Source organism: Macrobrachium rosenbergii, chromosome 41, assembly GCF_040412425.1.
Source record: "Macrobrachium rosenbergii isolate ZJJX-2024 chromosome 41, ASM4041242v1, whole genome shotgun sequence".
In the NCBI taxonomy this organism is placed as follows: domain Eukaryota; kingdom Metazoa; phylum Arthropoda; class Malacostraca; order Decapoda; family Palaemonidae; genus Macrobrachium; species Macrobrachium rosenbergii.
In genome coordinates this window covers 36121354-36146534 of record NC_089781.1, presented here as the reverse complement: position 1 = coordinate 36146534, position 25181 = coordinate 36121354, and the positions used below count along the sequence as shown (strand labels likewise).

Here is a 25181-nt window from a genome sequence, read left to right as displayed (position 1 = left end):
CTTTTACTTTTTTAACGAGATGGGATAAAGCAGTGGAGGAAAAGAAATTGGTCTATTGTAATTTGGTCTCTCTCGCTGCCTGCTTGTACGCTGCTGCCTGCGCCCACACGAATTTTAAAAATATTTTATAAATAATGTCGTATTGGTATTAATTGCTTACCCCATCGTAAAATTGAATTATCGTAACTTGAGCACTACCCGGGTACCTGAGTATTGTAATAGTTTTATCACAAAAAGTGCATTTAGTCATGAAAACAACATAAAACTATAATAATTAGTGAATATTTCTCTGTGAAAAATTCTGTGAATGGGCGAATTTTCAGCGAGTGAATAATGCATATATATGTTCCATATAGAAATCTGTGAATAGGTGAGTCTGTGAATCGTGAGACTGCAAATAAGGGGGGTTTACTGCAATTGTACTGAACACCACCTGTAACCATCCCTGTATTTGTACCTACATCTGAAAGAAAAAGCCAGGAGTGACAAGGTGTCCCACACTCACTATTCCCACATCAACTACCTTGTTAACAAACTTCCACAACTGAAACCCAGTGTCATGTAAGGATACAGTACTGTAATCCCATGTCAGTACAGTACTTGAGGCTTGTATGTATATGTAGAATTCAACATAATTTAAAAGTTGTTTGAGTTGTAGTCACCATTTTACAGATTTAAGCTTTTAAGTTATTCAGTAAATAGTAATTTACCTTTGACTCAGGGTGTGTGTGTGTGTGTGTGTGTTCTGAATATGATATATGGTTTTGTATATCATCTGCAAGCTAATTGCTCAGTAGCCTTTAGTGATAAAGTTTACTGATTTATTAGCTACTAACATATAATTTTATTGGTAAAATTGGAAACTAGTGCAGTACAGCATTATGATACTTATCTTCAAGTAAATTAAAATTATCTCTGGAAAATGCATTCTTCAGTTGAGTATAATAATGTATAACAAAAATGTGAATGTCACCACTTTACAGTGCAATTCATTTGTGATTCAATATCAATTATGTCGTTTATGAGCTGTCAGAAAGTTCAGTATGTAATTAAAATAATGTATTATCCTCAGCAAAAAGCGTGAATCCGTCCCAGATTTAGCTCCACTTTTGTGGAACTCCTTTGGAACAGTTGCTGCCCTCCTCCAAGAAATCATCAATATATATCCTGCTATCAGTCCTGCTACGCTTACTGCTCATCAAAGTAATAGAGTTTGTAATGCACTTGCTTTGTTGCAGGTATGTTATTTACAAATTATGGATTTTAATTTCAAGAAGTACAGTAAATAGTATGCATATGATTAGTTATCTCAGTTAAGATCAAAACTGAACTGAAAAGTTTGTTTTATATAAGTAACTTACCAATAACTTACATTGCTACTAGTTTCACTCGCTCAGCAGTTAAAATTTTGAAATTCGCGGGTTGCACTATTTTGTTTCTAGGTGTCTAACCCCACCCACTTTCGGGGTAAGAGAGTAACAACTAGCAAAAGGATTCAATTTGTTTCTGCTGGTTAATGGCTGTACAGTACACCAGCTTTTAGCAGCACGTCTGATTTTGGAATTTGTCTTTTCCGATTGTTGTTCATCATTTTGGTGAAGTATTCTGGCTTTAATAGCCTTTTGGCATTATTAGATAGACTGTTTTTTCCATTATTGGCTAGATTAATTCGACTTATACCTTATTTACCAATTGTGACTTTAGTTGACTTGTTTGCAAAATGTCAGACTCAAGTTCGACTAGCTGTAGGTATTGCAGCAAAGGCTGTAGTACGTTTGACCAAGGAATCTTATGATTCTCATTCTATCTGCACAGAGTGTAGGGGTAAGTTTGTTCAGTAATGAATGTATTGGCTGGGACAGTAATAAGTGGAAGACTAAGATCTCATTCAAATAAACTAGCTAGAGATAAGAAGAGGAAGGCGGCAGCTAGACGGATTAGTAAGTCTTTAGCTAGTCAGGAGTCTCCTGTTGATCATGACATTGATAATGCTAATGTCGATATTAACGTTCCTGTAATTTCTGTTGATCCCATACCCAGTTCTCCTTGAGTGTAAGATCGATAAAAGATTTAAGTTAATTGTGGAGTCCATTGTTCAGTTAGCCTCATTGGTTAGGGTCCTTATGGACAATATTAGTTATTAGGAGCACCCAGTTGCACCTAGTGCCAGTGCAGTGTCGGTGGAGTGCCTGATAGTGCTTATTGTTAATGTGTTGGTGGAGGAGGTGGCTGCCTGTCTTGCCAATTCTCCTAAGCAAAGGTCAATGTCATACTCCCCTAAACCTAGGAGGAGTAAAATCACCCTGCAGTGTCTGAAGCCCCCTTGTATGCTTAACTCTGGTTTTGTCCAATGCCCAAAATCATCTCAATGCTCATTGGCTCCCTCTGTGTCAGAGCGCCCACCATCACCAGTCCACTCAGTGATTCATGGATCTCCAGCAGGGACAAAGCATCCATTGGCGCCCAAGCTCCCATCGTTCGGGCGCCCTCTCTCCTCTGATTGCTGTGCTTCTGCTTCCAGCGCTTGGCTCCTTTGTTTGTGATTCTCGTGCAGTTAGTCATGCAGCACCTTCTGTGCTTCAGTCTCCCGCACTTCAGGCTTTACCTGCTTTCAGCAAGCAAACGCCCTCCTGTAAACCCGATTCAGAGCAAGCTCAACAGTATTTTGAGCCTGTTAAAAAAGGCTCTGTCCTCCCCCCAACCTACAGACTTAGCCTTGTCTCCTGTATCCTTGGATGAGGTAGAAGAGGTTATTGCTCAAGATGCTCATCCTTCAGCTTTTGCGTTGCTGCTAAGGTATCTTCTCGCTACCTTCCTGAGTTTCTTTTCGCCTGCAGCTCCTCCTTCCCCCGCGTCTGCTTTCCTTATGGAGTCACAGACTTCTGATTCTTCAAGACTGCCATGTTAGTGCTTTCATTTTCTGCTAAGAAAACCTTCAGTGATAATGTTGGATGGCTAGCGGAGAAGAGGGACCAGGGTAGAGCCATGTTCAGCTTCCCCCCTTCTAGATTGTCTAGGAGGAGATAGCTTTCTTATGTTACCGGGGAACCACCTTCTCTGGGAGTTTCTGCCTCCTCCCAGGGGGGACTTCTCTGGGCTGATCGGTTCATCTTGCAGATCTAATTTTGCATTAGCAAAGATTATGTTCAGTTTGACAGAACTCGCACATCTTAAAAACTTTTATGAAGTATTCGAAGTTTTGAGTTTTCTGGATTGGGTGGTGGGCTCTATCCCGTAAGATTAAGGACTGCCCTGTTATTCCTGAAGATAGTGCCTCTGACTGGCTGGCGGTTCTCTCGTGCATTGACAAAGGGATCAGGGATGGTTCCCAGGAATTAGCTTCCCTTTACACTATGGGAGTCCTTAAAAAGAGGGAACTGTGGTGTAGGGTTCCCTCTTTTTAAGGACTCCCTCACAGAAGTCGAGACTTTTGTTTTCCCCGCTGGACCGTCACCACCTGTTCCCGTAGGCTACAGTTCTAGAGATTTCTAGATCTTCAGAAAAAGAGCACTCAAGACCTTGCCCAATCTTCTAGGTAGCCTAAAGAGATGCCCACTCATGCCTCCAGGACAGTCTCCCCTCTGCAGATGCGTCCCTTTTGTGGCAGCAGAGAGGTCTTTCTCTAGATCTCACTCTTCCACCAGGTCCGTCTCCAGAGCCATTAAGAAATCCTCAGCCCGTTCTCTCAGTGAGAGACAGAATTTCAACCCCCAAACTTTTGTAAGAAGTGGAGAGAGAGGGGGCAGAGCCCTGGATTGTCAACGTCCTGAGGGAGGGTTATACCATCCTTTTCAAAGAAAAGCCACCTTCAGTCAGCTCTCCAATAATCTTGACAGCTTACTCTGAAGGCTTGAAGAAGTCTTTGGCACTCTCAGAAGAAGTGTCGTCCCTTCTCAAGAATGAAGCCATTAGAATTGGTAGAGAACGTGAACTCCATGGGGTTCTGCAACCGTCTTTTTGAGGTGCCCAAGGCTTCAGGGGCTGGAGGCCAGTCCTGGACATCAGCACCTTGAATGTCTTCATACAAAAGACAAAGTTTTGGATGGAGACAAATCGAACCATCATGTCATCCATTAGCCAGGGAGACTGGACGATATCATAGATATGCGGGACACATACTTCCACATTCCAGTGCATCGAGACTCAAGGAAGTTTATGAGGTTCATGTACGGGAACAAAGTGTTCCAGGTTTTTGCTCTGTTCCGGTTTATCGATGGCACTGCAAGCATTTGCCAGAGTTCTTGCTCCCCTGACAAAATGGCTCCATCTGATGGGAATCAAGATCTCCCTCTACTTGGACGATTTGGGCCCAATTGAGGGAAAAATGTTCAGAGGACCTTCAAAAGATCCTTCTCCTGGCCAAGGATCTGGGATTGATGATCAACTTTCAGAAGTCTCAGTTGATCCTGTCACAACGGATTCTTTATTTAGGGATGGTAATAGACTCTCGGAGTTTTCGGGTTTCTCCCTCCCCGAAAAGAACAGAGTCATGCCTCAAGACAGTAAGGAGTTTCCTCCTCCTGAATCAATGAATCAATGCACCACCAACAAATGGATGAGCCTCCTGGAGACTTTTATCTTCCATAGAACAGTTCATCTTTAAGAATGAGCTGGAACAGGAAAAATACGTGGACACGTTTGTGTTCCGAGTGACCCCCTAGATAAAAGAAGACCTGCTTTGGTGGAGCTTAGAAGAAAGGTTGTCACAAGGGAAATCCCTCCTCCTGTTGAGCCCCAACCTAGACTACTACTCAGACACATCGAACCTAGGTTGGTGAGCTCTGTTGGGGAGCAAGGAAGTTTCAGGGACCTGGGCCCTGAAACAAAGAAATTGGCATATAAATGTCAAAGAACTGAGGGCAGTTCATCTGGGGTTGCAATTTTTCAAGGAAGTGTGCAACAAGACGGTGACAGTGCACTCCGACAGTACGACTGTCCTGTCATACATCAAAAACCAAGGAGAACACACACTTTTTCCCTTTATGAGACGGCAAGGGGTCTTCTGCTTTGGACAGAATTTTGTTCTGGCGGACGAATTAACCCACCAGAAACAAGTGTTACCCATGGAGTGGACTCTGGAACCCTCAGGTTTGCTCGGATCTATGGAAATTGTGGGGGACTTCACTCATAGACCTGTTTGCGACTTCCAGGAACTATCGTCTCCCTGTTTTGCTAGCCAGTCCCGGATCCTTTAGGATGGGCAACTGATGCCATGCTTCAGGACTGGTCAAACAGTCACCTCTGTAATTTCCCCCCCCCCCCTCTCAGTATGGTAAGACAGGTGATCAACAAGCTCCAGACTCATCAAAATCTGTCAGTGATTCTAGTTGCTCCCTTTTGTCCAACAAGGGAATGGTTCCCGGACCTTCTCAACCTCCTCACGGACTTTCTGAGACTGCTGCCTCAAAAACCTCATCTTCTAAAACAACCCCACTTCTGGCACTTTCATCATGGGTTGTCTACTCTGGCCCTGACAGGCTACAAACTATCAGGAAACTTCTTAGAAAGAAGGGGGTTCTGGAACGCAACCCCGCAAATAGGGGGTGTTTATTGTAGTGCTGTGGAACATAGATGTTGTTCTTAAGTGGTTGTTTAGACCCTGATATGAGCCTATGCATTCAATTTCTCCTAGTTACTCTAGCAACCGCAAAACAAATCAATGAGGTCCATGCAATAGACAGAAGAGTAGGCTTCTCCCAAGGGAATGCTGTCTGTTCCTTCTCTTTGGGATTTTTAGCCAAAAACGAGTCCATTTCCAAGTCTTGGCCTTGTTCCTTTTTAATTAAAAGTTTGTCCGAAATTGTAGGTCCTAATAAGGAAGAGAGAGTATTGTGTCCTTATAGAGGATGAATAAATTTGTTTTTATTTAGCATTTCCCAACGTTCTGTGAGAGAGAGAGAGAGAGAGAGAGTGTGTGGTTGTCGTAAGTGAGTGCTTCGTTGTTGGAAGAGGGATGAGGTCATTAGTTTGTTTACGGCGCTGTCTGTCTGTGGAATATGTGAAGGATTTTTTTTCCATTTTAGAGGGAGTCTTTAGTCAGAGCTAGTGCCATCAGTGGTTCTTGTGTTGGACAGTTTTTGTCGTATGCTTTTCTGGGAGTTGTTGGTCTTCTTGTTGGTGTGCTGTTTATTTGTGTGTGTGTTCCGTTTCTTTTTTTGTATTTCCTTGTTGTGTTTGTGGTTGTTTGCTTGTGGTTGTTATTCGGCGGCCTTTATCCATCTCCAGCAACCGAAGATCAGGGTGAGTGTTGTTTGTTGTTTTGTTTGTGGGTTTGAATTCCGCCACATAAATTTGGCGCCCAACGGTGGGGTTTTGTTGTTTAAAATAGCCGTTAAGATTGTTTGTGGTGGGTCGAAAGTGAGAGTAAGAGGTCAGGATGAGTGAGATAGAGAAACTGAGAGAGGAACTCCGAGTGGCTAGGGAACTCCAGGGCAGGCTGGAGGAGGAGAATGGGAGGCTGAGGAGTGAGAATGAGGAGTTGAGGAGTCAGTTGGAGGAGATGGGAGGAATGCTAAGAAGTGCAAAAGAAGAAATGAAAGGGGAGATGAAAGAGTCAGAAGAGAGAATGGAAGAGAGGATGGATAAAAAGTTGGAGGGAATGATGAAAAGTGTGGAAGAAATGATGAAAGGTATGTTCAAGGGTGTTTTTGGAGAAGGGGCTGTTGGAGGCAGGTTCTCTGAACGTGTGAAGGGGCAAGAGAAAAGAAAAGGAGGAAGAAGTGAATGGAAGCGTAAGTGATGAAAGTGATGGGAATAGGAAGTAAGAAACGAGGAATGAAAGGCAGGGGTAAGGAAAAAGGGAATGAAAAGCAAGGGAAGGAACAGAGGGAAAGTAAGGATAAGTCAGGGGAAGAAAAAGGGAAAAGGGAAGGGAAAGGAAACTGGTAAGAAGGGTAAGGAAGTGGGAAAGGCCGGAAAGAAGGGGAGAGGGTGAAGGCAGTAGTGATAGTGAGGTGGATGGAGGCGAGTGGATAAAAGTGGATAAAAAGAGGGGGAAGAAGAGTGTAATGAGTAAGATGAATGTAAGTCATCAAGTGGACTCTTTGTATTCGGAAGAGGGTATGAAAGGACAGAGTGAAAGTAGCTCAAGTGAGAGTGAAAGTGAGAAAGAAGTGAGAAAGGCTATGTATGTGAGGGAGGTACCCGGTGTGAAAAGTATAATGAGTATGGAAGTAGGGATGTGCATGATTTCTTTAGGGAGTATGAAAGGTTTTGTCAGGACAAGTATGGGGAAAGTAAGAGAGTGTGGGCACTCAGACTTAGGAGAGTATTTGACTGGGTTTTTACTTGATATGTATAGGGTTATTATGAGTGTGGGGATGTTGAGTATGACAAGGTGAAAGCTAGACTAGTTGAGCAAGCAGGCGTATGAAAGCAGTGTTAAGTATAAGAGGAAGAATGAATTTGATGAGGCAAGAATGAAAGCTGGGAAACCTTGTCACTGTATGCTTGTTGGCTGGAGACGTTGGCAAGGAAGAAGTTTGGGGATGATGGGATAGATGAATGTAAGGAGTTAGTACGGAAGTTGTTAGGGACAGTGCCAGATGGAGTTAGAGAATTTGTGAACTTGAAGCGGAAGGAGAAGAAAAGATGGACGAATGAAAGGTTGACTTGGGGAGAAATTTTGGAAATTGTAGATTATGAGCTTGACAGGGTTATAAAAGAGAGCAGAAGTGTAAGTGTAAGGGCTGGGGTAGATGAGAGAGTACCAGAGTTCGGAAGCTTTAGGGATGCAGTGTTGAGGGCCCAATGAGAATGGCCGATAGTGTAATAGATAGGAGTGTAAGAGCAAGTAATGTAGAGGTGCCAGTGAGGATGAATGATGGGTTTGTAAAGGGAACAACGGGTTGGACGGGTTAGGGATAGTAGTGTACAAAGGGAAGGTCGGTGAGTGGAAGTCGAGCGAAGTGTTTTAGATGTGGAAAGGAAGGACATACAAAGAATGAGTGTAGGTGGGCTTTAGGAGCGTGTTTGGTGTGGGCAACCGGGACATTTGGTAAGGGAGTGTCACGAAAGATAGGGGTTAAATGCTACCGGTGCGGACAGGTGGGTCATGTTGCTAATGGTTGTAGGGGTACCAGTGAATGTAATATGTGGTAACTGTGGTAAGAATGGGCATTATGCGAGAATGTGTTCAGAACCGAGAGCCTGTGTGACGAATGTGGAATGGAAGGGCATGTATCAAGTGTATGTAGACGAAAGAGGGTGACTGTGACAGCAAATTCGGGAAACTGAGTGTGAAGGGGGTTCAAATGGGTGGATCCTCCAGGATGCAAGCGGTGCGTGTGATGCATGTACGTGAGGGGTTGTTGCATGAGGGAGGTTTTGCTGGAAAGACTGACGAGTGCATGAGTGTGCAAGTGTGTTGTAAAGAGTAAGATTGATTGCCTTAGTAGATACCGGTGTAGTATGAATGTCATATTTAAGAATGGATGTGAGAAATTGAGAATACGTGTGAGATTAGGAACTGTCAGGGGAAGTAAGAGGGATTGGAAATTTAGGGGTAGCAGTGGTTGGAAGAGTGTGTGAACGGTTAGAAATTGGGGGTGTAGTGATGGATGAAAGTGATTTTTGTGTGATTGAAAGTAAATATGAATGATAAATATGATATTTTATTGGGATGTGAGTTTTTGAAAAAAATGCGGGGATGGTGGTCCGTCCTAGTATGAATGTAATTGAAAATACGGATGAAAGGGGATGTGCTTGGGGATTTGTATTTGGGAAGGATGGTAGGGTTGAGAAAAAATTGTGGAAGAGAGTGCCTGTAATTGCGACAGAGATGGTAAAAGTGCCACATGAGATTGGAGAAGTTGTGAGTGTGAAATTGGCATGGCCGGATAGCCTCGGGATAGCCAACAATGATAGGTGTGAGTATGTGGTTGAGGAATAGACATAAATAAATTAGTCAGGGCAAATGTGTGTGTATATGATGGGGTTTTGAACATGGGAGATCCGAGGGTATATATAACGTCATTGCCGTGTCAGGAAGAAGCGAGTCCGAGGAATATGTGAGGGAGATTGCATGGGAATATTAAAACAAAAAATGAATGTGGATGATGAGAGGTACGTGAAGGTTTCCAGGTGATGACAGGTGATTTGAAAGGAGCTAATGATTGGAATATGAGGAGTTGAAAAAGAAAGAGTAAAGGTAGATGAAAATGTAAGTGATAACGTAAGAGAACGATTGAGGAGAATGTTGTGGGATAGGCAGGGGGCATTGAGTCGTGGTGGTGGGATTTTGGGGATCAAGCTTTTTAAAATAGTTCTGGAAGACGACACCCCATATATCAGCGTCCCGACATTTTCTCCGTCTATCAATCGTGAGATAGAGGAGCAGTGTGAGGAGCTTGAGAGGGTGGGGTGATTGAAAGGATAACGCAAAAATTAACTGGAATAGCCCCATTGTACCGTTTGTTAAGCCAGATGGAAGTTTGCGAATGTTTGTGTGGATTATCGGAAGGTGAATGAAGTAACTGTGAAAGAGCGATTTCTGATGAATGTGGTGTCTGATTGTGTATACAAGATGAATGGAATGAAAGTGTTTACAAAATTAGATCTGGTAAGTGATTTATTACCAGATGCCTCTGGAGGAGGAGCAGGCATATTTTTGTACGGCCTTTTCTAGTGGTTCCTGCCACCAGTTCCTTAAGATTGAGTTTCGACTGGCTAATGCGCCTGCTGCCTTCCAAAGGGCAAATGAATGTGGTTCTGGCTGGGTTTGATCCAAAGAAGGTAACTGTTTTTATAGATGACATTTTGATTGCACTGTGAGACTGTAGAAGAGAATATGGAACTGCTTGAACGAATGTTAGAAAGGTTGGAAGAAGTAGGAATAAAAGTAAAACTTGAAAAGTGTGTGACTTGGTTGGCTGGGGAGGTGGAATTCTAGGGCATATGGTGAGTGGAAGAGGTGTTTGGAAGAGTGATAAGTTGATTGAATAAGGTAGGGAATTTCCACGTCCCGGACCCCAGCGTTAGCCTTGAAAGGATTTTTGGGTTTACTGTGAGTTTGGAAGGAAGTTTATAAAAGATTGTTCAGGGATCTGAAACCACTTACTGAATGGACGGGAAAGAAATTGTCTTAGTAAGATTGAAATGGGATGAGTGAATGATCAAAACGTTGAGAGATTGAAAGAGGAGGCTGCAAGAGACGTGGCGTTGGCTTTCCTGGACTATAGTGAGAATCTTCAGAATAAACTGGAACTGTATACGGATGCAAGTAAATATAGTATGGGAGGATAGCTTGGTACAAATGCAGAAAGCGGAATGGGGAGAACAATTGAGAGTAATTGCATTGCATGTGAGCAAGGCGTTTGGAAAGGCAGAGTTGAACTATTAATGATTGAAAAGGAATTGGCTGCAATTCAGTTTTTGTGTTAGAAAGCGTTGAAAGTATTTTTATATGGGGTAGATTTTGTGATCTTAACTGGACGGACCATTCGACCGCTAGTATATATGGTTAAAAAGGAGAGTGTGAATGCTAGAATTATGAGAACGATAGAGGATTTGAATGAGTTTAGTTTTAAGGTAGAGTATGTACAAGGTAGACAGAATATTGTTATTGATGCTATGTCGCGTAAATGTGGACTGAAAGAGATGATAGGAACTAGGAATGCAACTGGGACCCGGACCAAGTACCTGTAGGATTTGTGGCAAAGCAAAGTATGTAGGGGAGAATCGAGTGTTTGAATGTCTGTTTGGGGTTGGAGTAATTTGAAACAAATGGGTTGATTGACTTGAGTCCTGCAAGCATGAACGAGTTACATGAAAAGGTGATGAATGAGATGCACGGAAGGAGGAGTGCGCGAGGAAGGAAGGGGCATCTTTTGAGGAGGAAAAGTTAGTGAAAGTCTTGTTGGTAGTGGCTGAAATGTTTAAAATTTTTACGATTGTTCTTTGGATGGAATAGGCCGGTGGAGTATAAAGGAAGGGTGGATGAAAATGGTATGAATGTGATTTTAAATGTTCACTGTGGAAAGGATACTTGTAGCTGGCTGGTTAAGAAAGGTGATTGTGGGGAAAATGAGGAATACGGGTAGGGTTGAGGATTTCGTTGAAGATGAATGCAATGAGGATGGTTGTGAGAAGTTTTTCAGGTGAATGTAGCCGTGAGAGCGTGTATGCATGAAGCTTGGAAGGTAAATTAGTAACAAATGTAGTGGTGGATCAGAATAAATATTGTGTTTGGTAGACACGGGAGCACAAGCCTTTTCAGAAGAAGTACAGTAGTTAGTGAATTGGAAAGGTTGCAAACCTTGGGATATAAAAAGAAAATCAACGAGTGTAAGGATACATGGTTTGGGACAAGGGAGTGTGTTAGTATGGGAGGAGGTACAACTAAAAATTCAGTTAGGGGGATTTGAAATAATACATAATTTTTTAGTCATGGATGAGAATGATATGCCAACATGTTTTTATTAGGAATTGATTTTATGAGAATGCATGATAAAAGTGTGGATGTCGGGAGGGGAATTTTAGGAAAGGCTGGGGAAATAACTTATTCTGTTAAAGGAGGGATGTGTCTAAAACTATTTTTGTAGGTATGGTAGATATTGCAAGGAGTGAAAATGATTTGTTGAGTGAAGAGAAATTAAGCAGATGCAAAATCAGTGCATGAAAATAAATATGTTAAGAGAGTGTGTGTTAGGGGGTGTAACAGAGTAGGGAAGTTGGCCGTCTGAGTTAGAAGTGTATAAGACTTCTAAGTGCTAAGAGATTTGTTGTATGTTAAAGGTATAGTTTATTTTTGCATCAGGAAGGAATTGGGATGGACCAAGTGTTTATGTGCCAGTATTTTGGAAGACTCAGCCGTGGGTATGTGTTTATTGGTGCATAATAGGTTTTGGGCATCTGGGAAAAAGTAAATTATGGGAATGTATGGAGAAAGAGATTGTATGTTTCTGGATTGAGTAAAATTTGTGCGGATGTTAGCGATTACGTGTAGGACTGTCAGAAGGGTCTTATCAAAGTGTGCATGCCAATCCACCTGTGGAGATTTGATGTTGCATCGTTTGCCTGTGACTGCTAGAGGACATGTAGGAATGGTTGTAATGGTATCATTTGATAAGTTTGCATGGCTGCTTGTTGCAGTGTCTCAAAAAGAGTGAGATCTTGTCTTCTTGAATGGTGGGTCAAGTGATGCTGCCAATTTTTGTGCAAGTCGTCCCTGAGGTTCGTCCTATTTTGGTGTGACAATGGGCCTGAATTTGTTGGATGGGAGTTTGAGCAAATGTTACAGTGATTGGGCCATAGAACATGTGTACTCTACACCGTATATGCCCAGTGCGAATGGATTACGGAAAACGGTGAAAACGTTAAACTGATATTATGTATGATGAGTGAATGATAAAAATTGGGATGTAAACGTTAGTATTTTAATAGGGTATACAACGCCATGTGCATTCAAAATTATATGTCTCCGTGTAAATATGTGTTAAATTTTGAAAAGATAGTGAGACCGAGATTGGGTCTATCTGAGAATGATAGGGAGGTATGGAAGAAACTGCATGAAAGGTTTGAAAGTTACAAGGTGGGCGAGAAAGTGTTGAAAGAAGTAATCGAAAGGGCGGTTGAATGTAAATAAAGTTTTCCACCTGAAAAATTTGAAATTCAGACATGAAGTGTTGGAAGTTGGTCCCAGTGGGCTTAGTTATGTTGTAGGGAAATATGTGTAGATGGTAGTGTGAGAGAAAATGCCGCATCACAACCAGTTGCGTAGATGGAAGGATGTACCGAATATGTGAGAGAGAAAAAATTTTGTAAATGGTTGAAATCGAATGTAAAAACCAAGTATGCATGAGAGCTTGTGTATGGAGGATCAGCAATTTGTTTTGATCTGCCCTATGGTAAAAAACGTAAGAAAAAGGAAGAACGGTATGTTGATCATAAACTGAATGGTCGTAAGTTGTGTGATAGGGGTGTGAGTGCCAAAGTGGAAATGAGTGATAAAGCGTGTAATAATGGATGAATGGGATGGTATGGATAGAACGAATAGCATATGCGGTTTGATATAACTGAGTTGACTGAACGTGTCAGGTTAGTGAACGGTTGAAAGTGAGAAAGTGTTTTCATAAGAGAGCGTAACAGTAAAATAACTGAGTGATTGAAAGCATGAATGAATCTTTGCAAGAATTGGAAAGGTCAATGAGCGTATGGGATGGGTTAGTTGAAGAATTGGGGAAGTATTTTATTTGAAGTTAGAGGGTATAGATGAGATTGTGGATGAAATTGAGAGTGGTAATAGTTTTTAGAAGATAGCGTGAATCTGAGAGAGAATGGAGGAGAAGATTGTGAGTTTGAATGTTGCTAGAAGAGAAAGTGATTCTGAGAGAATGATTGTGTGCCCCGCAACGCGATCTAGAGGACCTGCTAGTGAGCATCCGTGGGTGTTGTTGCCGTGGCGATTTGAAAGAGGTGTGAAAGGTGTTGGTTGGGAAATGCTAAAAAATTCTCAGAAATATAGAGGATGAATAAATTTGTTTTTATTTAGCATTTCCCAACGGTTTGAGAGAGAGAAAGAGAAGAGTGTGTAATTGTTGTAAGTGAGTGCTTGTTTGTTGGAAGAGGGATGAAATATCTTAGTTTGTTTATCAGTAGCTGTCTGTCTGTGGAATATGTGAAGGATTTTTAAGTTTTAGAGGGAGTCTTTAGTCAGAGCTAGTCGGGTCAGTGGTTCTTGTGTGGGACAGTTTTTTTTTTTGTCGTATGCTTTTCTGGGAGTTGTTGGTCTTCTTGTTGGTGTGCTGTTTATTTGTGTGTGTGTTCCGTTTCTTTTTTGTATTTCCTTGTTGTGTTTGTGGTTGTTTAGAAAGGTTGTGGTTGTTATTTACTGGAAAATACCTTTATCCATCTCCAGCAACCAAGATCAGGGTGAGTGTTGTTTGTTGTTTTGTTTGTTTTGAATTCACACATCCTGTGAGAGAACCCCAAGATTTTACCTTTCCAGAACAAAGAAGATTCAAAATAGTCCTTCGAATGCATTATGGTCGTCTTCCTTAGAGATCTCATCTCGGAAGCCCATTCTCCAATTGAAGATGAGGCTTTTCCCTTGTGTAAAGTGAAGGCTCTTGAAATTAGAGCTGTAGCCACTTTGTTGGCATTCAAGCATTTAAGGGACTTTTTGGAAATGCAAGTTGATGTTTGCAGCACATTATTTGCAGGAAATTGAAACAGTTTTCGATAATTGCAGTAGTTTGGATCCATTTTCGGTGGCTGGCGTGGTGTTGGGGGAAGCGTAGGAAGCATCCCTTCCATTCTTTCTTTGCCTTGAATTAAGGTTGTTGAGTTTTGTAAGGGAGCCTGGAGGTACAGTGTACTGGAGTGCCCTTGAGCCCTTCTTGGTTGGACAGTGGTTTTTAATCCTTTTATGGTATTAGGTGACATTTATTTTATTGTTGTATTTTCTGCACTGCACCCTGGGCATGAGCAACATAATTACCTTTGTCAGCAATTGGAATCATCCTTGCTACAAGGTACCCACTAATATAGTAGGCGAGCCTCGGCTATACCGCCATGCCACTATATGGTAAGGAGAACACCAATAGAAGCAGTACCTTCCTGCAGCAGCTGCCTTATCGGGTAAGGAAACAACAGGCATTTTTAATGCCAGCAATCTTGTCTATTCTCAAATTCATTACCATTACTGATGTTTTGGGATAGACTTGTTCATGCATCCCACCTTTTGTCAATGTGGGAATCAGCAGTGTAATTACTTGGTAAGTTACTTCTATAAAAATGACATTTCTGAGTCCAGTCCCGTGTCAGCCGGTGAAATTCCATTACAGCACGAATTTCTAGGTATAACCTTGCTAGATATACCAGAGAAAAAGAGCTTTCAGGAAAGCTGGGGTTACTACCCCAGTCGAGCGTCTTCCAGGAAGGCGTCGGTATAAGAAGGGGTGAGTGAATTACCACTACCACGGAAACCTACTCGAAAGATCTCTCCTATCAAAATCCCGGAACAGAGCGGTGAGCCGTTACAGCCCCACACCAAACACCCGCCAGGACGGCGACACCAGCGCCACCTACCTCATTCCATTTTCTAGCACGTGAATTCACGGTTTCTTTTGTGTGCTCTTTCCATCATTTTGGATTTTTTCTGCTTCTACGATGGCGTCGAGCAGCTTTACCATTTCCAAGTTAAGTACCATCTTCTTGTGGGGTTTTGTTCTATTTTTTGGCTGTTATAGTCTCGTATTTTCATAAATATCGAGATCTTATTATGTCGCCACGGCGTCCCCAGCCAGCCATGTCGACCGCGAGGCGTCTCCTTCTGTTCTTTTCAGTTGGAGTCGTCTCCTCGTCGTTATAGATATTTTGCCCCCTTGGTTCCCTTCCTGGTGGTTCCTTGCGGTGGCTCCCCCCCCTTATGAATTACGATCATTGGCCTACTGGCCTTTGTGGGAGTGATGCCCCGTCTAGGTACCCCCCCCCAGGTTGGGTTCCTATTGTTTTGGTCTTACTAGGCTAATTAATTTTGATTGAAGATGGTGCTCTCTTGTAGTTTTATTTTTATTTTTATTGTTTTTATTATTTTATTGAGTGGTTTACCTCGGGTGCTGGCGGCAGCCTCAGATCTAACCGCTTCCCCGTGGTAGGCTACGCTCTCTGTTGAGCACATTTTAGTTTTTATGAGTGTTGGTTATCTTGTGGAGTAGGCTTGTTAGTTTCCTTCCCTTTGCCCTGGGTGGGGAGTTCAGGTTGAGGGAGTTTTGTTGCTGTTTTCCTCCGGGATCGTTTTTCGGTGGGCAGAGTGAGCCCCTTGGTTCTCTTCCTCCATTTGGGGGGAATCGAGTTCTTAGGATGTGTTTCCTCTAGGCTAGTCGCCCCCTTGCCTGCCATTCTCGATCCCTGCTGGTTCTCGGCACAAAATTTCTCTCCCAGTTGCTTCCTCCTCCCCTTTTGCACTCCTCGTCCTAGCCTATACTAAGGTTAGGTCCATATTAGGCTTCGCCTAGGTAGGAGTCGGGCTTCGGGTTGGTTGCTTCCAGTCATATTGCCCCTCCAAGATTCATGGTCTGGGAGGTATGGTGCAGTTGAGCGGGTGAGCTTCTCCCCGTCTCCTGTTCCTTCCTGGTAGCCTACTCCTCCTCCTTCCCCCCCCCCCCTCCTCTCCAGCCTTGCTCTACTCGTGCGGGTGACGCTAGATGGCGTTTTCTCCGAGTTCCGGGACTTCTCTTGTTGGTTGAGGGATTCGCTCCCTCCCATATTGTCCCTAGCATCGCTGTATTGGGGTTGGTGGTTTGTTTACTCGAACGCGTTCGAGTCACTGCTCGTCTCCCCGTCGGATTACGTTGATACGGTATATATATTGCTTCAGCCTATGTTATGAACATACGAGCATTTTACCCGTCTCGTTCCTCCGGCGGGGAAGTAAGGGCGGAAGGTTTTTCATTATAGGGGAACGGATCCCTCCGTCCTCTTGAGTTCTTACCATCACTTGTTACTGTTTTTATTTTTAGATAAGTCTGTTATCTACAGGAGTACTCTCCTTTATTCATTATATATAAATACGTGAGTCGGTCCTATACCAGGGTCTCCGCCGTTATTTTACTGGCAGCCCTTATGGTTAGTTCCTGGTCTCTCTCCCCTTCATTCCCGGAGTACTCCGGGTCTGAAATCCTACCTTCCACTCTGTGTAATTTAGAGCTTATTGGCCCAGTTTATGTTAGTGAGTTCTTCTCCGCCGGAGTATTCCGGTTGCAGTTGAATTTCCGGCCTCGCCAGCTTTAGTTTGCTTAGGGTGGGAGGTTCATGTACTTTTTCTACTTACAGACTGTTCGCTGTGAGGAGCCGGGGTGCACCGCCTCCCTCCAACAACCCTACGGTCACGTAGTTTGCCGGACCCACGCTGGTTGTGCGGTCCGCCTGGATGACCTGATTGTTTGGCACCCTGATGGTTGTGAGGTTTGCTTCGCTCTCTGCACAACTGTCCAGGATGAGTTGGTAAGTGACAGTCTTTACATTACTCTTGCTTTATGCTCCTCATATTGTATATTATACATTGTTTATGAGGTTCCCGGAATGGTTTTCGTTCTTAGCTAATTGTTGGTTTTCTTACAGGCGGACGAAAACTTCCAAGAAGTCTGCCTTGGAATCCCTCCGGGCCTGGGTGGCTGGGTTTGGAAGGAACGTTCCGTCGGGAAGCCCTCGTCCTCGACGCTAGGTTGAGGGACTTGCTCTACCCGGCGCACGGGTGGCGGCAGCGAGTGCCTGAAGATCTGGCCACCCCTATCATCCAGCAGATCCGGGATGAGACCCAGCCACCCCAAGCGGATATCCTCACGCTGAGGTCTCGGAGGATGTTGCCGCCATTAATCTCAACCTGGAACCGATGAATGTAGAGCAGGACCAGGTGGTAAGTGGTGAGGTAGGTGAGGTTGTTGGGGCGGGCCCCCCTTTATTTGACTCCCCTGCTTCATCTATTTCTTCTTTTGCAGGCTTTGTGAAGTCTTCCTCCTTGGGTGATAGAGCTCCATCTGCTATCCCCAAGTTGAAGTTGAAGACTTCATGGAAGGCGAAGGGCTTCAAGTCCTCGTCTTCCAAGAAGGCATTGCCCTTCCCCCCGTCGAAGGCTAAGGTCTCAGGACCTGTAGCCTCCGGGAGCAAGTCTGGTTCCTCCAGCAAAGGCGCGAGTAAGAGGGCTGCAAACCCAAGCCCTCCTCGCCAACCTGCTTTCGATGCAGAGGCCTTTGCCAATCAACTTTATAAAAGTTTTACGGAGGACCTGGATTCGAGATTTAGCGAAATCTCTGAGAAGTTGGCCAGTCATGATAACATACTGGCGGGTTTGGCTCACCCACCCCCAGCCGAACCACAGTATGTTATCCCCGACACTGCGGACCTCCCGCCGCTTGATGTCGGTAACCCTTGGCGATTCGCTCTCGGGCCATCCAACATGATGGCAAGCTGACTTTGATGGTCTTGGCACGAGACGGTTGGAGGAATTGGAGTTCTTCCCCGATCTCCTGCCCCCTTACCCAGGCTTCGTGAGGCTCACGGAGGAAGCTTGGATTCGGTCAGACAAGGTTCCTAGGGAGACTGTCATCGTCCCTAGGGACCAAGCTCAGTCGGCTCTCCTGCGCACTCTGACGGAGTGGCAGGCAGATAACACGAAGTTGACTCCTTTCAAGGGGAACTTTACCATGTTCGCCCTGGGAGACAACCTTCCCACCCCTTGCTTGGACAAAGTCGCTCTGGCTACGGCCCGAGCGTGCTTCGATGGTAATCCGTTACCTCAGCTAAGGGAGACAGACCCTACTTCCCTGGTATTCCCAGGAAGTAATGAGTTCTGGTCAGACGCCCCGTCCACTTTCACGGTCGGGAAGCTGGACCCCTTCTGCGCTTCCACGCAATTTAGCGAGCAGCTCCCCAAGCTGCCGGAAGCTCTTTTGAAAGCGGAGTTTGATGCTCGGGTTAAGTTAGCCCGGTCGTTGAACTCTGTATGCCTTACTGAAGCTACTGCCGTCTCCTGCTCGGACGAGCCCTTCTTTCAGGTTTTGGCTAAGTCCTTGCTGGCAGGTTTCCAGTCTGACTTATTTGAATTTATCATGGCCAGACTGGAATGTAGGAAGTTCATCTTCGCCGATGCGACTATCCGTCACGAGCCTAACAAGCTCGTGAAAAGCTCGATCTGGGGACCTAACCTCTTCCCTGAAGAGGAGGTCACGAGTGTTATGGCCGAGGCTACACGGGCCAACCAAAGTCTTCGCTCTCGCTGGGGTATTTCTGCCTATAAGCGTAAGACCCCAGAATCGGCCGGCCCCAATCGAGAGGAGAGGTAAACGCTTCAGGAGGCATAAGAGGCCCCACCATCAGGCGGTAGTCCAAGCCGTCCCCGGTCTCGGCAGTGGCACAGCCTTCCACTTCTAAGGCTCACCCCAACAGTATGTGCTGGTCCAACCAGCTGCACCCTCCTATGTGGCTCACCGGCATACAACCCCACATATGAGGGCCGTGGTTATTTTCACGGCCTTAATAGGGTTGCAAGGGGAGGAAGAGGCAAAGCCCCCTCATAGAGGAAAGCCCAACACCACCCCAAGGGGAAGACCTGGACGTGGTAGGGGAATAAACCCGCTCCCTCCCACTGAGAGAACACAGGTAGGCGGTCGCCTGTTTTGGTTCAGGGACCAATGGACCTTCAGCCCTTGGGCACACAGCATTGTGTCCAAAGGCCTAGGATGGAGCTGGATCAAAACCCTCCTCCTCTAACCAGGTTTTACCAGCCACCCACATCAATCCTAAAGGATTATGTGACAGAATTGCTCAACAAACGAGCAATAAAGAAAGTAAGGCACCTAAAGTTTCAAGGCAGGTTATTCACTGTTCCCAAAAAGACTCCGATCAGCAAAGAGTGATCCTGGATCTGTCGCGTCTAAATCTCTACATAAAATGCGACAAATTTCGCATGCTTTACGGTAGCTCAGGTACGGACTCTACTTCCGCGTGGAGCCGTCACCACCTCTATCGATCTTTCAGACGCTTATTATCACGTCCCGGTTGCGCGAACTTCTCTCAGTTCCTCGGTTTCAGACTCGGGAATCAAGCCTACTCCTTCAGGGTCATGCCCTTCGGTCTGAACATTGCGCCCAGGATATTCACAAAGCTGGCGGACACGGTAGTACAGCAACTCCGGTCTCAAGGGATATCCCTAGCAGCATATTTGGACGATTGGATAATTTGGGCACCAACAGTTCCGGAGTGTCAGAAAGCCACGTCCATAGTCATCAGTTTCCTGGAGTCGCTTGGGTTTCCAACTGAACAGAGAGAAGTCCCGCCTGACTCCGGAGTCCCGGTTTCAGTGGTTGGGCCTCCAATGGGATCTGTCATCTCACACGCTGTCCCTTCCGCCTCCCAAGAGGAAAGAGATAGCATCTCTCACCAGGAGATTCCTCAAAAATCCATCAGCATCCCGCCGGTCCCAAGAAAGGGTTCTTGGGTCTCTTCAGTTTGCCTCAGTGACAAACCTGCTATTAAAAGCGAAGTTAAAAGACATAAACAGAGTGTGGCGGAGTCGAGCCAATGTCAAGCTCAGAGACAAGGTCTCTCTATCCTCAAATCTTAAAGACAAGGTTGCGGCCTTGGGCCTCAGTCAAAGGCTTGTCCAATACAGTTCCGCTTCAATTTCCCCCTCCGCACTAGTAGTTCACACAGACGCTTCCTTAAGCGGCTGGGGGATATTCACCAAAACAAAAGTACAAGGAACGTGGTCCACAATGTTTCAGCAGTTCCATATAAACACCCTGGAAGCTATGGCGGTATTTCTAACTCTGAAGAAAATCCGCCCCCAACCGGATTCATATCAGGTTGGTATTGGACAGCGCAGTGGTAGTTCATTGCATCAACAGGGCGGCTCCAAATCAGGCCGAGTAAACCAAGTAATGGTTGCTATCTTCTCCCTGGCGAACAAGCACGGCTGGCACCTGTCAGCCACCCACCTAGCGGGGTGCGAACGTGGTGGCGGATTCCCTGTCCAGGAATGCTCCGTTGGAGACGGAGTGGTCCCTGGACGTGGAATCTTTCAAATGGATTTGCCGCCGGGTTCCGGGCCTCCAAGTGGATCTGTTCGCAACGGAGAGCAACTTCAAGCTCCCCTGTTATGTGGCCCCCAACCTGGACCCTCAGGCGTTCGCCATAGACGCAATGACAGTAGATTGGAACAGTTGGGAGAAGATTTATCTTTTCCCCCCAATAAACTTACTGCTGAAAGTTTTACACAAACTCAGGACATTCAAAGGTCAATTAGCCCTAGTAGCTCCCTATTGGCCAAGAGCAATTGGTTCCCTCTTCTTCAGGAACTGGGATTACTGAGTCTTCGGATTCCCAAGCCCATTCTGACTCAGACAGTACAAACCAAGACTGTGTCAGCTTCCTCAAGAATTCAGAATGCCCTAGTTTTATGGACTTTATAAAATTCGCAGCTCAAAAAGGAGCGAACATTGACCCTGTCAACACTCTGTTTTTAGAATCAGATAAAAGAGATTCTACTATTAGACAGTATGACTCAGCAGTCAAAAAATTAGCCTCCTTCCTAAAAGCATCTGAAGCCAAAATCATGACAGCTAATTTAGGAGTTTCCTTCTTTAGATCATTGTTTGAGAAAGGCCTAGCTCCGGCCACTATTACCACAATCAAGTCAGCATTAAAGAAAGTATTTCTTTACGGCTTTAAAATCGACCTCACAGATTCCTACTTTTCATCTATCCCCAGAGCATGCGCTCGTCTGAGACCAGTATCACGCCCACAGTCTGTTACGTGGTTTCTCAATGACGTCCTTAAGTTAGCACCAGAGATGGATAACTTTCATTGCTCTTATCAGGATCTGTTAAGGAAGACTTTATTTTTGATTAGCTTGGCTTCAGGTGCTAGAATCTCAGAGCTGTCGGCTCTCACTAGAGGTGATAATTATGTGAACTTCCTCCCATCTGGAGAGGTCCTCCTTTCCCCTGACCCTAGATTTTTAGCTAAGAACGAAGACCCACAGGACAGGTGGTCTCCTTGGAAGGTGGTGCCCCTTCCTCAAGACCAGTCTTTATGTCCAGTTTATACACTTAAATCTTACCTTTTAAGAACTCCACAGAGTAAGTCGGGTCCTCTTTTTATCAGGGAGAAAGGTGGTACTCTTTCACTAAATGCTATAAGACAACAAATTTTATATTTCATTAAACAGGCCAACCCAGATTCAATCCCAAGGTTCATGATATTCGAGCAGTTGCTACTTCCATTAATTACTTTCATAATATGGACTTTTCAGAGTTATCTAAATTTACGGGGTTGGAAATCACCTCTAGTGTTTAAACGCCACTATTTAAAAACACTCAAAGCCCTGAAATTTTCTACCATAGCTGTGGGAAGTGTCATCTCCCACCTTAATTAATCATATCCTTGTCCTTTCCTTTCCCCCCGCCCGCCTGCCTCATTTACTTTTCTGCTTATTCTCCTGGTTGATTATACCTCACTGCCTGGCTCCTCATATTGATGTTTCTTGTACCTGTTGATGGAAAAAGCGTAATCTGACATGCCATGATTGTTTCTCTTTATGGGGTACTGGACAGTTTTTATTTGGCTCCATTACCCCAGATGAATGTATATATTAATGCTAATTGATTTTTGTCTCTTACGTGTTTAGCCTAAGTTTATGTGTATAGTATTAAGGTTATATTTGCAGTTGTTTTGTGCACTTTTCATGTTTCACCTTGCTTTAAGTAATTTTAAGATTTTTGGGGCTTTTTCTCCGTCATGCAGGGGACCTGCCCATGTTTCATAGTATTAAGTTTTTTAATGTGCCTTAGATTTAATATGCCTTAGTCTTAGTGTTCTTGCTACATGGAAGAGATTACTTAATTAAAATTATTTTGGTAAAACTTTGTCTTTTTCTTCAGATTACCTCTCCATTTCTTTTTCCTGGTAGTTGCAGCCTTGGCATGATTCTCTATCACTATTTCACCGGCTGACACGGGACTGGACTCAGAAAAGGGATTTTGACAAAGGAAAAATCTATTTCTGAGAAGGTCCCGTGTCACCCGGTGACCCTCCCTGCATTACCTAGTACTCCCCCCCTCTTGCACATGCCAAGTCTGGGGTTAGTGCTAGCATGGAATGAGGTAGGTGGCGCTGGTGTCGCCGTCCTGGCGGGTGTTTGGTGTGGGGCTGTAACGGCTCACCGCTCCGTTCCGGGGATTTTGATAGGAGAGATCTTTCGAGTAGGTTTCCGTGGTAGTGGTAATTCACTCACCCCTTCTTATACCGACGCCTTCCTGGAAGACGCTCGACTGGGGTAGTAACCCCAGCTTTCCTGAAAGCTCTTTTTCTCTGGTATATCTAGCAAGGTTATACCTAGAAATTATTGCTGTAATGGAATTTCACCGGGTGACACGACCTTCCTCAGAAATAGATTTTTCCTTTGTCAAAATCCCTTTTTATGATAAAACAAAGTTCTATATATACTTTTTATAATTACATGATTGGAGCCCTCCCTCCTCCCCTCACATGAACTGTATGGCATAAACAAATTGAATCCTCTTGCTAGTTGTTCCTCTCTTACCCCAAAAGTGGGCAGGGTTAGTCACCTAGCCAAACCAAATAGTGCAACCTGCAAATTTCAGAATTTTAGCTGCACAGCGAGTGAAACCAGTTGCAATGTAATTACTTGATAAGTATATATAAAACTTTATTTTATCATAATGTCATTTATAATATTAAATGTTCTTTATGAATTATGAAACTGTAGAAAGTTTATGGTTAATTTTCCACATTAACTCTCTCATTCACTCGACCTTTGCAAGTCCTGTCTCTCCCAGAGTAGAGCCTTGAAAAGCAACAGTTTTGCTTTGTTCGATGTCTGTGAACTTGTTATTCATGCTATGGTACTGAGTCTTGGAATAATTGTGAGAGTGTGATGGTTATAAAGTGCAAAAAGGTCAGAATGACAAGTTGTTAATCACCAAAAATAAGGTGTCCATTTTAAATTTTAATGAGTAATCAGTGATCCAAAGGGTTGATATTGAGGTTATTTTGATAAACCACCAAGGTTAGTCTTTTTATATGAGTTTTTTAATATTTTAATAAGTAGTATTACAGAAGTTAGTGAGTTCTGTTTTTTCTTGCAGTGTGTGGCTTCTCATCCAGAGACAAGGTCACTCTTTCTTGCAGCCCACATACCATTGTATCTCTATCCATTCCTTCAAACTATAAGTAAAACTCGACCTTTTGAATATCTTCGTTTGACATCGTTGGGTGTTATTGGAGCTTTAGTCAAGGTAATATGTTTATTCACATGTAGAAAGTAATTTGTTAATAGATTAGTTACTGTTTTTCTTGGCCACCAATTAGCAGCAATGCACTTTGCAGATAATTCTCCAAATGAATGGTAAGTGGAAAGGGCAGTTTAGGTCAAGTGAAAGTTTTGTCAACAGATCCCATGTACGTAGATATTAACCAGCTTTCTTCATTCATCCTCATTACTGTAAAAGTAACTACCATACTCACCTCTGGTTATCCTGTTCTGACAACTATAATCCAAGCAATGGAAACTAAAATTTATTCTACCTTCCTTGTGCTTATTTTAGACATATTTAAAGTTTAATGATCTCATAATGTCTTTTTCAGTGTAGGCTACAAACGCACAAAATGTTCTTGTTTAATAGTATACAGCCCTGTGTTTGTTTGCCTTTCCATACTTATCAGTTATGTATGTAGAACCATGGAATAAAGGAGCTAACTTGAATTTAGGTAATCTGTGTTTCTGTGCTCGTGTGTTACCTCTGTAACCACCACCTATAAGTGCCCATGTTGTTACTTGAATAGTGTGTCTAACAAAATAGTTGTTGTTGCTGCCGAATGGTTGAATTTTAATGTTCAGTATGTAAGTAAGAAAACTATAAGTAAGTGACACTATGTCAGCTAATAATACCCATCCTAAAATGAAAGCGTCCCAGAAGTGAAAGATATAATCATTAACATTTTTACATCTAGTATATGTGACAGAGTTAGTATTTTATGGTGCTCACACTTTCCTTGAGTTCTATCTGGTATCAGCAAATTTAAGCAATGTAGAACATAGCATAGCATCTTTCATGTAACCAATTTGGTTAGGAAACATTATATCCTTGAAATCCTACACATTATCACATGTTTTTTTTTATGTAACAAAGTCCATCAAACATGTTTGTAGCATATTGGAAATGTGGAGGGAATTCTCTAAGTTATGGAATTGTCTTGATATCGTCAGCAGAATTATTTGTGATTAATCTTACCTACTGTTAAAGATAGCTTATATCTCCACGCGACAGACAAGTCAGTATTCAAACGGAAGAAGATCGAATGGCTGCCTGGATGACGGTCTAATACACCTGTTCTCCACCAGGTGTTTCAAATGTTTTAACTCTTGACAGAATTCTTCTTGCCTCCATTGCTTATAGGTGCTCGTTGGTATTTCATTGTTTGGCTGTTTGCTGCTTTCACAGTACTGTACATTTATTTTTGATAGGATGCCTTCCACTGGAATCAAGGCTAAGAATGTCAGAATCTTGGAATGATTGCTGTGTTAGCAGGAGGTTGGTTTTTGAGGTAAATAGACACACTGTGTGTGCTGGCTGCAGAGGTATAAAGTGTGATCCTGAGGATAGATGTGGGGAAATTAGGAGTTTTCAAAGGGCTTTCTGCTAAGTTCTTTAGTATAGGAA

The 25181-nt window shown here is 43.7% G+C and overlaps 1 protein-coding gene across 2 annotated transcripts in view; it reads left to right on the top strand.

Annotated features, from left to right (window-relative positions):
* Rcd-1 (Required for cell differentiation 1) overlaps positions 1 to 25181 on the top strand; it is a 99773-nt gene that overhangs the window by 41162 nt on the left and 33430 nt on the right. For both annotated transcript variants that reach the window (XM_067084241.1, XM_067084240.1), the window contains 2 exons: positions 1073 to 1238; positions 23607 to 23756. In XM_067084241.1, the coding sequence (XP_066940342.1) occupies positions 1073 to 1238; positions 23607 to 23756 (316 nt within the window). The remainder of the gene's footprint in view (positions 1 to 1072; positions 1239 to 23606; positions 23757 to 25181) is intronic.